Source organism: Pectinophora gossypiella, chromosome 6, assembly GCF_024362695.1.
Source record: "Pectinophora gossypiella chromosome 6, ilPecGoss1.1, whole genome shotgun sequence".
Lineage (NCBI taxonomy): Eukaryota > Metazoa > Arthropoda > Insecta > Lepidoptera > Gelechiidae > Pectinophora > Pectinophora gossypiella.
Window position 1 is genome coordinate 9,018,955 of NC_065409.1, and position 12,081 is coordinate 9,031,035.

At 39.1% G+C, this 12,081-nt stretch overlaps 1 protein-coding gene across 1 annotated transcript in view; it reads left to right on the forward strand.

Moving 5' to 3' along the window:
• The window catches only part of LOC126367887 (mucin-2), a 38,961-nt gene that overhangs the window by 12,730 nt on the left and 14,150 nt on the right, over positions 1–12,081 (forward strand). The window contains exon 2 of the mRNA XM_050011665.1: positions 5,962–6,042. Coding sequence (XP_049867622.1) covers positions 5,976–6,042 — 67 coding nt within the window. The 5' untranslated portion in view covers positions 5,962–5,975. The remainder of the gene's footprint in view (positions 1–5,961; positions 6,043–12,081) is intronic.

Genomic DNA, 12,081 nt, shown 5'->3' on the forward strand with positions numbered 1-12,081 from the left:
CCACTGTCCCACCTACAACTACACAACTTTATTATCTCCTCCACGGATTATATGTCGTAAGTGTATAACTACGTGCGCATAATATTATTTTAATATGACGATCAAGGAGAGATGAAATGAAACCGATTTGCAAATTAGTATTCGCAATAAATGAAGCAATCATTATATTGCAAACCTTCATACAAGAAGCTTTAAAGAGCTTTTGCAATTTTTACCCAAAACACGTAGAATACAGGCAAAACATTATATTAAATGCGTAACCGGAGTTAACTGTACTTAATTAAATGTCAAAAATGTTCGCAAGACCCACACACAGTAATCAAGATTTTTAATCTGCAACGATATTTGGACCAGCATAAATATTCGAGTTAAAAATAAAATTAAGAAACGTTATAATACTCTCATTTTAAACGTCCAAAATACTTAAGTAATTGGCTTGCGATGTGTCGCTGTATATGCATCAACCGGAATGTGAGTGGCGCATGTCGGCTACTTGGTATGTAGCCGTCCACCGCGCTGCCGTTAATCGACCGCTACACTTCTACGACAATTATCGCCTAATAACGATGCAGTGTCGTCGTGTAGCCGAATCTAATAACGACTCCTCGACGCCGTGTCCACGACTCCTATGCTAATCACTGGTAATTTACGACTGTCGATAATCGCGACAAGCGTACGTGAACTTATTGCCCGAACGGCGCGCGCGCAGCGCTGCGCGGCGGCAACGACGGTCGGAGCTTTCACATCACGTGCAGTTTCGCTAATCGATTCCACATATTGGAGCGTTTAAAAAGCAGGTTGTTGCTAAGGCCCGGTGGCGCAGACAATATGATACGCGTTTAGCATTCGTGCAGCAGGCGGCCGACGGCGCGGTGCCCTGCCGCCTGACCCGCGGCCGCGCGGCCCCGACCACCGCATCTCTGTCGCTTAGTGTACTTAACCCGGTCTAGATTCAGTTCGCCGAGATAATCTACGTACCTATAATTTTATATTCCACGGACTGGCTTTCGATTTTAACATCAAGTTTATTACAACATCATCTTTACAACGTATACGTATCATATTTATAAATGAGCCATCAGAAAAGACTGTTTCGGATGCATAAACACCATCTTTAAGAATGTCTGTAATCTCAGACCAGATAATGCATAATAAGACTTCTCGATCGTGGAGGTTGTCCAATGTTCAAGAAATTGGTGTCAATGCTCGCTGCGGTTGCAGCAGTGTTCCGAAATTATGTGTTGGGCAACAGCTCGGACAGGCGCACGTCAGGGCAGCGACCCACCGCCGCCGTCAGCCGCTGCGTGCGCCCTTCCGATCTCATCGGATCACCTCACACTAACCTCAATCCGCACTGCAATCACCATATTCAATACACTATTCTCTATGTAACGCACGATACACAACACACATTTCTTTCCTACATTCACATAATTGATAAGATACGGCGTAGGCGCTTCGTAGCTGTCCATCGCGTAGAGCTCCTCTCATCAATCGCCGTTCGCTCTGCTACAGTTAGTAAAGATAATAAAACGCACGTTAGTGGTTTCCCGTCTGCACGCATTTCAAATTTACGTTTATTTTAATCGGATTAACTGTTACTCTCTGACGCCACACCGGTGGAACCAACGGTATGCCAAATTATACTTGGGAAGTGGGCTTCCTATTGTCTTCATTTAACGAATTCGGCAGTTGCACCCGCGGCTCAGTTAATCTAAACATTATAAAAACATTATGCTATTTGGTATTGGGCCGGAAAACCACCAAAAGTTTACGTAAAGCATCTTTATGAATTTAATTTAGGGTCTCTGTTACAAGAAAGTGAGACGAAAATATAGGCGGGAGTTTTCACACTTCGTCAACTGTATGTTGTAGCTTTCAACGTCCGGAGCACGTGGCACGTGGTATTCTTAGCTCAGCAAATAAATAGATAGTGGCGCACTGTGGGCCGCGCCACCCTCACCCTCCGCGCGCCGTGACTTGCGGAGCGTCTAGACGGAGGGCCCTCTCCCTGATATATCTATTCAATTCGCAATATTTGCGCACCTTTTCGAGAGTGATTTAAAGTAGAATAGGATAAGTGTATTTCCTCTTATCTGTAAGCAAAAGCGCCAGGATTTTCTATTTCACGCGATGCACGCGGTTGACAAAGGAAATAAAAAATCTTTCCCGACTTCCGAGTGTTTCCTGTAGGTGAGAGAGGCTGTCGAGATGTGCGTGCGAGCTGTGGTATGTAGCAAGTGTAGTACCTACAGGCAGATATAATATGAGTAGGCATGCGTGTGTGCAGCGCAGAACAACGGGCGCGAGCGTTCCCACGGTAACGCTCGCCTCTACCTCTGGAGTTACAATAATTTTCTCCATAGCTATTGGCTCTTTCAGTATGGGCCATAAATATAAGTTTCCCGCTTGGAAGAATAACTGCGCTTTGAGCCGGACACGTATCGCGCTCTTTTGCTATAAATTTTGCTATTCAAACTTACGCTAACTGGTTTTAATTTAATAGATTTATCATAAAGTATTAAATATTATAATGTAAACGTATGCCGATATAAATATGCAACTAATATGCAACTGTATAAGTAAGCAGATTAGAGAGATGACAATAACGTTTTGGGTGTTGTGGTCAACCGAGCATTCAACGGTACACGGCAGAAGAAACGACGCTTTAATATAATTCACGGGCAACAAATTTACCAAGCATATCAGGCGGGTTGTTGCCGAGCACCGTGGAGGCACTAAACTTGGCGACAAATCTCAGTCGGCGTGACATACTTCAAAGATTTAAATATTCGTAGCGGTTTCTAGAAATGTTGTATTTCATTGGAAACCCTTTACAAGTTGAACATTGTTTTGAATAGTGGCCGGCACGCAGCTAGTGAATGGACAGTTAAACTCCCTATTCACTCAGGACTAAATAGGCACATTTTTGCTTGCTGCTGGGCTTCCGCGTTCCTCCCCGCTTACTGCCCGCGACTGCCCGCCGCTGCCCGCAACTGCCCGCCGTCGCGAGGCTGTTGCGGCCACCTTATGACCTTATTGTTTGCTCACCTACATCCTACCAGGAATCGTTACTGATAAAATACTTCAATGGTCGCCACAACCGCAACATTCTCAAAGCTATTTAGTAGGCAGGTTGATCACACTTAGTTAGCAACCGCATTCTGAAAGGAAGCTTTTGATAAATAAAGTTAGATATTTAACTGGCAGTACCCTGCCATACTGTGCCCTGCCTGATTTGATATTTTTGAGTTCTTTTTGTTTGTGTTTAAATGATCTCGTTAACATGAAATGATAGCGTGTGCGAATGTGGGTTACCCTCAAACAAAGCGGTTCTGTAACCAGGTTAACAAAACGTATAATTTGATGCTGGGTACATCCGGTGTTCATAAAATCGTCTCATTGGTAGCGTGTGAGTGAGGACCGTGGGGTACGGAGGGGCACACAGACGCGCACCCTCTCCCGCTCACCCACTTAGGCACGCGTCCTCACCGCCTGTGTCATGGAGCAAGGATAACATTATGCCATTCCGCTTATGGAATACTCGTATTTGGAACTTGCACTAAGGCACTTACGGTGCAGAAACTGATTTGAGATTCAGATTAGGTATCTTATACGATCAGATATATTAGGTAGAACGGATGTAACATTAATAAACTTTGAAAATTTGGTCAAATGCAAGTTGGACTCACATACTGAGATTGCCGCGCCAGCATGCAAATGTTGAACCGAACGGATGGGCGTGAACAACGCAACGCAATGCCTTGGCGTTAAATATTTAAAAGTCGACTTATTACGCTGCACTTGAGTTAAAATAAAGTAAGTAAATCTAAAAATATATAAATCGTTTTAAAGAAGCAATTATCAGATATGTAAGTACTCAATGAAATAATAATACACCGTGGTAACAAATAGCTAAGTTACGATAAGAAAATAATAGGATCAAGTTCATAAGAGAAAAATGTATTGCATTGAGCAGATTTCCTTGATGCGTTACTTTCAATGCGTGCTCTTATAAGGAATTTGTTAGCCCGCGACCCCTACGACACATATACGTGTGTCACCCCTGCGGTCCCTCGAACACAAATATTTTATAGCTGTTTACATCACAGATACCCTCTAATAAAGCCATAAAAGTAACACGTGTTACTTCTAAACTTTCATGCCGAGCTTGCGGGTCCCTTGCTTTCCAATCACCCTATAAACCTCACAACTTTCGTAATTTTCAAAGTTCACATCAAAAATTTAAATAAACAACCATCCCTTTTCAAACAGTGGTTTCTCTAATTAATATGCAAGGAAGTTCCAACTTCCATAGTAGGAACAAAACGTGCGACATTGACATTGAAAAAAGTTGTTTTGCAAATGACGGGGCGTGCGAAATTGCGTGCAAATTGACAATGGCATTGGTTGGACCCAGACGAACTTGAATATTCAAAACAACTTACGAAATAGTCAAGTTGAAATATAACTTACCCATTGAGAATATCCGCAAGTTTTAGGACGAATATTTACAACGAACTGATGCAAGTAGAGTCATAAGTTAACACATGTTACTTGAATCGATGTTTGGTATTGGATATTATTCCTTATTCTATGGTATTTTACCTACACTACATTCGATTTAACAGAACGGTACTTGCACGGCATTTACGAAGTAAATTTTAAGTTATTTGTGACGGTGCTAGAGTCTTAACTATTTATAAGCCTAAACATTTGGTTTTAGTAGGTCATAACTGTCAAAGTATATTTATTTTCTTGCATAAAAGAGATTGAATATCATTTGGCAAGATATATGATCGATAATGGCATCTGGATAGGCCCCCCAAGTGACATCGTAAGTGGCGGCAGGGTAATGTAATTGATTGGATTACGCCCGCTCTGGTATTCTTTAACATCAATGCGACCTGTCATTCAGTCTGTCTGCTTTTTATATCGAATTATATTGAGGAAATGATGTGATTAGCTGTGTGGTGCGTCACGGCAAAGTTCAGTGTTGTTTTGATTGAGTATATTGATTTAGCCTCGGATGATGTCGGCGGCAGGATGCAATGTGATATGGAACTAAATTACAATACAGTTACAGCTTTAACTCTCTTGAACTGAAGGTGGTATGGAACCCTAAAAAGCCTTTAGCAAAGTTTGCGAGTAAGCCTGAAAATATTATTATGATAGCTAGATTATAGTGATATACTTATCTCTCGTCTCTTTCACACTAGGCGATGACCCTACTCTATCTCTGTCCTGCTGTCATTGTAATCATGCTACATTAAAAGGAGTAAGTATAGAGAAGTATATTGTATCTTGTACGCGTTTCTCGTAAAGCGTATGATTACTTTTTGCAACTATCTGCGGCGCGTTTATAGAGGTATACATACGGGGTCTTTGTACCATATTCTTCTTAAAGACTGGTTAAGATATAAACATTGATTACGTTCAAAAATACCTATTATTATTCACACAAAATGGTTTACCTTAAAAGAGCTTTAATAAAGTATCATTTGCTGTAAGAACCAATAAAGAGCTAGTATTATGAACAATCATATATCGTTACTTTTAAAGAAGTTTGAGTCAGAAGTAAAGTTGCAGAAGTATATACTTATTGTTTATCATTAGATATATTAATCACGCTCGCATGACCATCGGGGTGAGCAGTGACTTTTGTACCGTTTATTTTAATGTATGTCTTTGATGTTTCTTTTTGTATTAGATAATGTACTTTTGTATTGTATAGTGGCATAGTTACTTAGTACGTACGTAGTACTAAGTGTGTAGTCATGAACCATGTCAGGGGCCTTTGGCCGCTCAATAATAACCCTGACGCCGGGGTTGATGCCGTTGGTAATCCATCTCATAACCCACACGATAAGAAGAAACTACTAAGTATAACTCCGGGTAGTTTAAAGCGTAGATCTGTTATTTAATTAATATATTGATGGTTTTATTGTTTGTTTGTTGCAGACGGGCGGCGGCAGATGGATCGGCGGCGCGCGGCGGGGGCGCTGCTTGCGCTTGCCGCGTGCATCGCGACAACAGCGGGGGGTGAGAACACTACCATCATCATCCCCCTAGCATTATCCCGGTTTCCACAGGGTCCGCTTACCTAACCTGAAGATTTGGCAGGTCCGGTTTTTTACAAAAGCGACTGCCTTTCTGACCTTCCTATCCGCGAGGGGAAAACCAACCCAATACAGGTTAAGTCACATACATCCGAAAATGCAATTCTCCGGAATGCGGGTTTCCTCACGATATCTTCTTTCACCGTTGAGCACGTGATAATCATTTATGACCCAAACATGAATTCGAAAACAAATTAAACGCCTAGTTGGACGTGACGGAGTTACGTATGTTTCTGATTATGCAACAAATTGTTTATTTTAAAATAAATTTATATAGGCCAGTGCTGGATTCGAACCTGCGACCTCAAAGTGAGAGGCAAGCGTTCTACCAACCGGGCTACCACGTGTGAGAGCAATACGACTACTTTAAATTACTTTAAATCATCATCATTAATTTAAGATTTATTATTTTTTAGTATAATCTCGCGAGATAGATTATAACCTAACGTTACTTACAATTTTACGGTGACATATAACTGAACTGTATCGTTTTAGATGATCAATCCATCGTCCGTATAAGTACGCAATGACTGGTTTATCTCGCTAGAAATAATACAATAAGTACCTGAAAATAGTTACTGCTATTCGAAGTTTTCCGGTTGCTAAGCCCTATTTATATAAATTCAAATTCAAAAATATAAATATAAAAATCTCAATAGGTAACATAGTATCAGAATCAGAATCATTTATTCAACGTAATTATCATGGATAAACTTGTTGAAGGTCAATGTAACATTTTTGAATTTACGTCATTTCGCAAGGTGTTATGGCTGAGGAGAAGATATGACAAGAAACTGCAACAGCAACACATCTTTTAAAAACCAATGAGGATATACATTACAAGTTATTTAATAACTAGAGGAACACATTCAATACCAGACATTTTTATCATTTAGGTAGTCATTAAACTTATAATAAGCTTTTTTACATAAAGTAAGCTTCACGTGAGCTTTAAATTTATTTTCTGACAAATTTAAAATATTATCTGGTATTTTATTGTAAAAACGTATACATAACCCCAAAAAAGATGAGTTTAATTTACTTAATCTAGAATTTTGAATAGCAATTTTATGTTTATTTCTTGTATTAAGTATGCCTTTCACAGTTTCTCGGAAGGAGAGATAAGTTTTTACGTACATACATAATGTTTTCATATATATATTGACTTGCGACCGTCAGTATATTTATTTCTTTAAACAGCTCCCTCAAAGAGTCCCGACAACGCAGCTTATAAATAGCGCGAACTGCTCTTTTTTGAATGATGAAAATAGTTTCTACGAGTACATCAGCGGCTCGACCCCACAGCAAAATACCGTAAGACATTATGCTGTGGAAGTAGCTGAAGTAGACAAGTCTAGCAGTGGGTACATCTGTGAGTTGTCGGATCCTTCTGACGGCATATGCTGCTGAACTTAGCTTGCCCGCTAGTGATACAATGTGATATTGATAGTTACACTTTGAATCGTCAATTTTTACATAACGAACGTCTCATCCGCCTAAAACTACTGCAGCTTCTCACAATATATATAGTCATATACTTACTAAGCTTAAGAAGGGCGCATAGTCATAAAGTACACACAATACACACGCGTATGAGTCATGTTTCTCGAAATAAATAAAATAATAATATATAAAGTGCACACATAAAAAGATGGAACATTAAGTTAACACACCATCACATATCGCATTGTTACGAATACACGAATACGAATCAATTATCGTGCAATAGGAACGTAATTTCAGCATCAGTTACAATCAACTGTACCTACGTCAGATTACCTCATCTTGTAAATATTTCTTCCATTAGATAAGGTTATGCTCCGTACCCCCTCCGGTTGATTGAGGGGAAGCCTGTGCCCAGCAGTGGGACGTATATAGGCAGTTTATGTATGTAGATAAGGTTAATGTTAATAATGTTTTGCCTTTCTCTTAACTTGACTTCACAAATACGATGCCTCCCGAGTACAACTCTCTGCCAGAGCCGATCAGGAGAGCGCCTTCTCTAGACACCTTCAGGAGTAGTGTGAAGGCATTTTTCATTGATGCTTAACTTGGGAAGTTTTTTTTTACCTTCTCCTTTAAATATGTATCATGATATTTTATATGATTTGTCTTTAGCTTATATATTTATATAATGAGTTATGTATGTATATGTGAGTATGTATATGTATGCCTATATATACAATGTATGTTTTATATAAATCGTTTTAAGTTATATTGCATTATTTACTTATACCTGTATTGCACCGTCCCCGACTCCAATATGTAGCAAGTTCATTCACCCTAAGGTTGCTTGGAAGAAATCGCTATTTAGCAATAAGGTCGCCGATTCTACTTCTCCTGTCACATTTGTAATTGTTTTTAGTGTTATGTTTATATGTGCAATAAAATAAAGCGTTTTTTTTTGTTTTGTACAGTTCGGGGATTGTATTCGATTGCAATTTTGTAATGTTCAAGTTTGTATGCTCACACAGAAATCGAGGCGCGATTCCATACAAACTCTGGCTTCTCACTCCATAACTAGAACATAGTAAATCACTATAACTAAATCACGTGAAAATAAAAAACCTCCGAAACACTCCCGTTACCGCCGCTGTGTGCGGATACCTTTAATGAGGCTGTAAATATTCTTGATTACATAAACAGCCTACAGACGTCCCATTGCTAGGCGGTCTCTTAATTATCCAGAGGGTATATGCACAACTCCAACTAAGCACACTCCACCACGATGCTCCACTGCGGGTTGGTGGAGGTGTTCTTTACGGCTAATGGCCGAGACCAACGGCTTAACATGCCCTCCAAAGCAGGGAATCATTTTTCGGACAATCAGGTTATTCAAACCTGCAATGTCTTTACAAAACAAAGGACAGTCTCACGAAGTGATTTCGACAATCTCCCCATCGGGAAGCGAACTTGGACCTCCAGATAGTGAGCCCAACACTCTAACCACTAGACCACTGAGGCTGTTATACCACGGAGGCTGTAAATATTCTTGATGTACTTAATGACAGAATTCGCCTAATTCACATTATGATTATCACCTTACTGCTGTCATGCACATAACAACTTTAAGTACTGTTACACTAGATGTTATCGAGTCTTCAGACGCCAGCATAATGGGTCCCACGCCGCTAATTAGCACTTTGTTCAATATAGAGTCAGTTAGACTATATAATCCGTTTATTAAGCTTAAAGCTAAACCATGATTAGTATGTACGATCACGAGCAGTAATATGTACTTACACACTTTGGTACCATGTCACATTAACTTTTTTGACAAATTGAACTGTAAGTCTCACTAAATGTCAGATATGTTAGTGCGACAGAGTCCTATTGCTCATGACTGTACTATAATAATAATAACTTAAAGTTGAAAATACGATCTATTTAATTTCACTTAAATGTTGAGTACCCTTCGCACAATAGAGATTTTTGAAACTTATTAACTAATTTACATTGTTTTAATAAGTATGTTCGAAAAATTTTGGTGTTTTCTCTCTGTCTCACCCGTAGAAGACATACTTAACGCGTATTTTTTTTTAATATACACCTATATTGCTTTATAGAAGTAGCGTTGCTAGAACTCTGAGCTCAAAGGACCTTGAGACCTGAGTCACATAACTGATTTTATAAGGATATTATCGGCGTGAAAAAAAGTAATCAAATAAATGTTAAGTATCTTGCCATTTAGTCAATTATAAGTTTAGTAGGTAAGTATAAGTAGGTGATGTTTTCTCATATGACTTTTTAAAATTCCAATCATTTGATGCTAATGGCAGGGATTAAGGTTTATTTATATATGTCGTAAAAATCTATTATATACTTAGCAATAAATCATTTGTCAAATTCAGTTTGTTAAAACAAAAACCCAGTTAGAAGAACGCCTGACTCTCACTGTGAGCATAGAACAAAGAATAACACTAGGTACTGTGAGGTCGCAGGGTCGAATCCCAGCATGGGCCTAAACCAATGATTTCCGAATCTGTTTTCGAGTTCATATTTGGATCATAAATGATTATCACGTGCTCAACGGTGAATGAAAACATCGTGAGGAAACCCATATTCCCGAAAAATGCGTTTCGGAGGTATGTGACCTAATTCTGTATTGGGCTTATTTTCCCTTCGCGATTTGGAAGGTTAGACAGGCAGTCGCTTCTGTAAAAAAACCGGATCTGTCAAATCTTCAGGTTAGGTGCGATGGGCCCTGCGGCATAACCCTAGGAAGATGATGCTTTGTCAAAACTACCACAGTCTTGTAAAATATGTTAAATAAATATACAATTATACAAGAATTTCAAGTCAATTACATAAGCAATTATCAAAATCAGGCAATGCCCGCTAAAGTGCTTCCGTAAGGAAAACGTTTGGTACCTCCGTTCATCTCCAACGTGTAATTTATAGACTATTTCAAGGCAAATAAATATACACGTTTCGTATAAAATCTATTTTTATTTAACAAATATTAATATTGTAATAACATAAGGCTGACAAGCGTGGTAATCATTCTGTATTCGTTATCCATACACGTCTAAGATTTACAAATGTGAAATATAATGATCATATATTTACATAATAAAATATATTTATATATATATATTGATGAACTATTTGTATGTTTGTAAAATCAACAATATATTCTAATGTAACGTTAATTATTATCGCCAAATATATCATTTTATAGAGTACCTAAAGTTTATATATACGTATATACATCATCATCATCCACAGCCTATATACGTCCCACTGCTGGGCACAGGCCTCCCCTCAATCAACCGGATATATACATATATACTCTTAGTGCTCTGAGCCATGACATGAGCACATATTTCGATCTACTCCCGAAGGATAAGTAATACAATGATAATCACGTTACAATAGTATTTTGCATTTATTGTGCGTAATTATAATAGCTAGTGTTAGGAACAGGTATCTACCGTTGCATCGTCTCGTGACCCGGAATAGTGCTCGTGAGAAGATGTCCGTGCGCGATACAGTGCGCGCGCGCAGCCTGCTAACTCTATAGCCCTGACCATCCACTACATCGTCATACAAACCATACATATCAAAATATCCTTAATCTCATTTACATACGTTTCGCATCTGTAGGTACATACCTAACTTAAAGGGTAGACAGAGGTGCTACGGATACTGTCAACCTATCTAGGGGGTTAAAATGGCCACAACGAAGCAATTTATCTAAAAAAGCAATGTTGCATTTTGACATTTGACATTTGCACATATAAAAGTAAGTGAGTAATGGAAACAAATGTCAAATAGCAATATTGCGTTTTTGGATGAATTGCTTCGATGTGGCTATTTTAACCCCCCTAGTCCATCGGTCCATAATTTACTTACGTAGTATTTACCGTTACTTAGAACTACCTAAGTAACATTAAATACTAAAAAAATACTAAATTTTAGTATAAAATTTCTAATGTTTTTTTCTGTTATATAAAACCTTGGGCGGAAGGCACGAGGGAGATTCATCATAACCAGCCTATATACGTCCCACTGCTGGGCACAGGCCACCCCTCAATCAACCGGAGGGGGTATGGAGCATACTCCACCACGCTGCTCCAATGCGGGTTGGTGGAGGTGTTCTACGGCTAATAGCCGGGACCAACGGCTTAACGTGCCCTCCGAAGCACGGAATCATCTTACTTTTTCAGACAATCAGGTGATTCAAGCCTGAAAAGTCCTTACCAAACAAAGGACAGTCTCACAAAGTGACGAGGGAGATTACTCTCCTATATTTCCCTAAAAAAAGTAGCATGGAGAATGCTACACCGACAAGAGTGTGGCTCATAATGTTTTTTTTTTCTGACATTTAGGTCATGTTTCGCCAGGCTTTTTTATATTAGTTTTCAGTTAGTGCTATAATGTGACTTATACATATATTAATAATACTCAACGATGTGCCAGGAGTAGGCTTGTTCTTCATGAAATCCATTAACTGAGCAGT